This window comes from Limulus polyphemus, unplaced genomic scaffold, assembly GCF_000517525.1.
Source record: "Limulus polyphemus unplaced genomic scaffold, Limulus_polyphemus-2.1.2 Scaffold2758, whole genome shotgun sequence".
In the NCBI taxonomy this organism is placed as follows: domain Eukaryota; kingdom Metazoa; phylum Arthropoda; class Merostomata; order Xiphosura; family Limulidae; genus Limulus; species Limulus polyphemus.
The window spans coordinates 99,158-101,414 of record NW_013668368.1 but is presented as its reverse complement, the minus strand read 5'-3'; the positions used below and the strand labels follow the sequence as shown (position 1 = coordinate 101,414).

General features: G+C 32.3%; 1 protein-coding gene across 4 annotated transcripts in view; it reads left to right on the top strand.

Annotated features, from left to right (window-relative positions):
* Positions 1–2,257, top strand: part of LOC106467827 (synaptic vesicular amine transporter-like) — a 66,125-nt gene that overhangs the window by 41,900 nt on the left and 21,968 nt on the right. For all 4 annotated transcript variants that reach the window (XM_022396020.1, XM_022396023.1, XM_022396021.1 and 1 more), the window contains one exon: positions 738–833. In XM_022396020.1, coding sequence (XP_022251728.1) covers positions 738–833 — 96 coding nt within the window. The remainder of the gene's footprint in view (positions 1–737; positions 834–2,257) is intronic.

Below are 2,257 nucleotides of genomic sequence, written 5' to 3'. Positions count from 1 at the left end.
TAAAACTTGTTATTTTACGGTGATAATCTTGTTTTCTTGTGCCCAATAATGCATAATTTCATTTGATAAACACGTTTAGATTGAATGGTAATTTATAATCAGTCACAAGAATGTCGAATCTGAATCACTTGAAAAAAACACGGGGGTGCTTAACTTTTTTCCAGGTGTATATGAAACATGTTTGCTAATATTGGATAACTTTTTGATCATGTTGCAGTTCCAAGCTATTTCAGCTCTCATCAACCTCCCTAGATTAATGATGGAAAATATTATACAACAGAATTTTATATTCACTGTAGATTTGGGAAATACTCGGTGTGAATTTTGTTTATCCACAGACAATTGCACTATTTCATACGATTTACCACCCTGATAAATTAGTTTAGACAAATCGACAAAGAAGAGTCAGTTCTGTTGTGATTTGTCTAAACTAATACTTCTCTAATAATTAAATTTTTCACCGTTTTCATTCTTATTTTAGTGATCTATCCTGGTGAGTTAGTCCAGCTTTCTCAGAGAAATCTAAAACGTAGTACTGCTTTTTTGGAAAATACTTAAAAAGTATAGTGTAGGTTCCTTACAGAAGAATTGAACTAGTACAGATACCTTTGCGTAACGATGAACCAAGGTTTTTGCCTTATCATGGCTATAATGTTACAAGTTCCGATTACCCTTTAATTGTTTTGGGTAGTTATGTTTAAAATAAATCTAAGTTTCCTCGTCTGATCTACTAAAAGGAGCTGTATGGGTTTCTACGTCAGCAATGGCAGTTCTAGAACCATGTTTGCCCGTGTGGTTGATGGACACAATGGAACTTCCTAGGTGGCAACTCGGTAAGTAGTACCAGTAAAATTCATTGAAATATCTTAAAGCAAATGGAATAGAAAAACAACACCCTTTTAATTTTAAAAAGAACCATAAAAAGATTTTTAAAATAGCAACGTTTCTCCGAAGCTTCCGTTATAAACAAGGGAATTGCTGTTCACGGATTGTAAGAGAGGCCGTTAGAGAAATCACTCGTTCGAAGAAATGACATTGAGATAATAAAAGTATAGGCATAACCCTATCCAGATAAGATGACGTCCCCCTAAAGTGAGGTAAAAAATATTTTTGTCTGAAGTTTTTTTTAATTCCCAGTTTCCAGAAATATACCAGTGTTTCATAGTAGTGACGATAGGTTTCTTGCTTTAATATTTTGAACTCTGCTTTTTAAACTTTAACAAAAGTATTAAAAATTCACGAATTTTAAAATAAAGTGGGGATCCTGCTATAAAAAAGTAATGAAACAAGAATTAAAACCACAATCGCAAATTTATAAATTATAATCCTTACTTTTGCAGCAGTAGGCCAAAGTAAGGATTAAATTTTATAAATTTGTAATTGTGGTTTAATTATTGTTTCATTATTATTATAACAGGATCCTTACTTGATTTCATAATTAATAATTTTTTTAATGCTCTTGTTTGTTTACTTTTTATGTTATACCTGTATAAAGTATATCTGTATAAGAGCAGATATCTACAGACCAATCAAGTAAGATGAACAAATCTTGTAGCGACAGTCCGAGCTGTATAGGCGCTAGCCCCGCTGACGTGATCAGGTAGTTAGATAGTAGTCGAAAAAGTTGCTGTTTCAGACATTTTTTAGTTGTTATATCGGAAATTCAAGCGACCTTTTTAGCTTATTATTAGTATATATGCTTATAATATAACGTAATCAATACTTTGAATGGTGGGTTTTTCACTTAGGAATTCGATAGGGTGGTTTTTCGGCGTGTGAATTATTTGGAATCTTTGTCGATCCTTACTATTAAGTACTACCGTACTTAAAATAATAGATGAAATGGAATTTGTTTCTATTATAATATATATATATTTGTGCAGTTAGTTTTATAGCAAATAAATCTAACATAATAGTTTATCTTAAAATAATTTTATCATAATTTACTTATTAAAAAAGTAGACAAATATTTAATGTTGTTATAATTTGACTAAATATTTTAAAATACTAATCAAACGAGATCTCTGACTAGTTTGTTGGAACTTCTCTTTGTCTTTCCCCGATGGGTGAGCCATAAGTTTACAAACTTACAAAGCTAAAACCTGAGGTTCGAGTCCCCGCAGTGGACACAGCAGATAGCCTAATGTGGATTTGCTCTAAAATGAACAAGTGAATTTAATTTCGCCCCCAGTGACACAGCGGTATGTCTGTGGACTTACAAGGCTAGAATCTGGGTTTCGATACCCGTGGTGGGCTG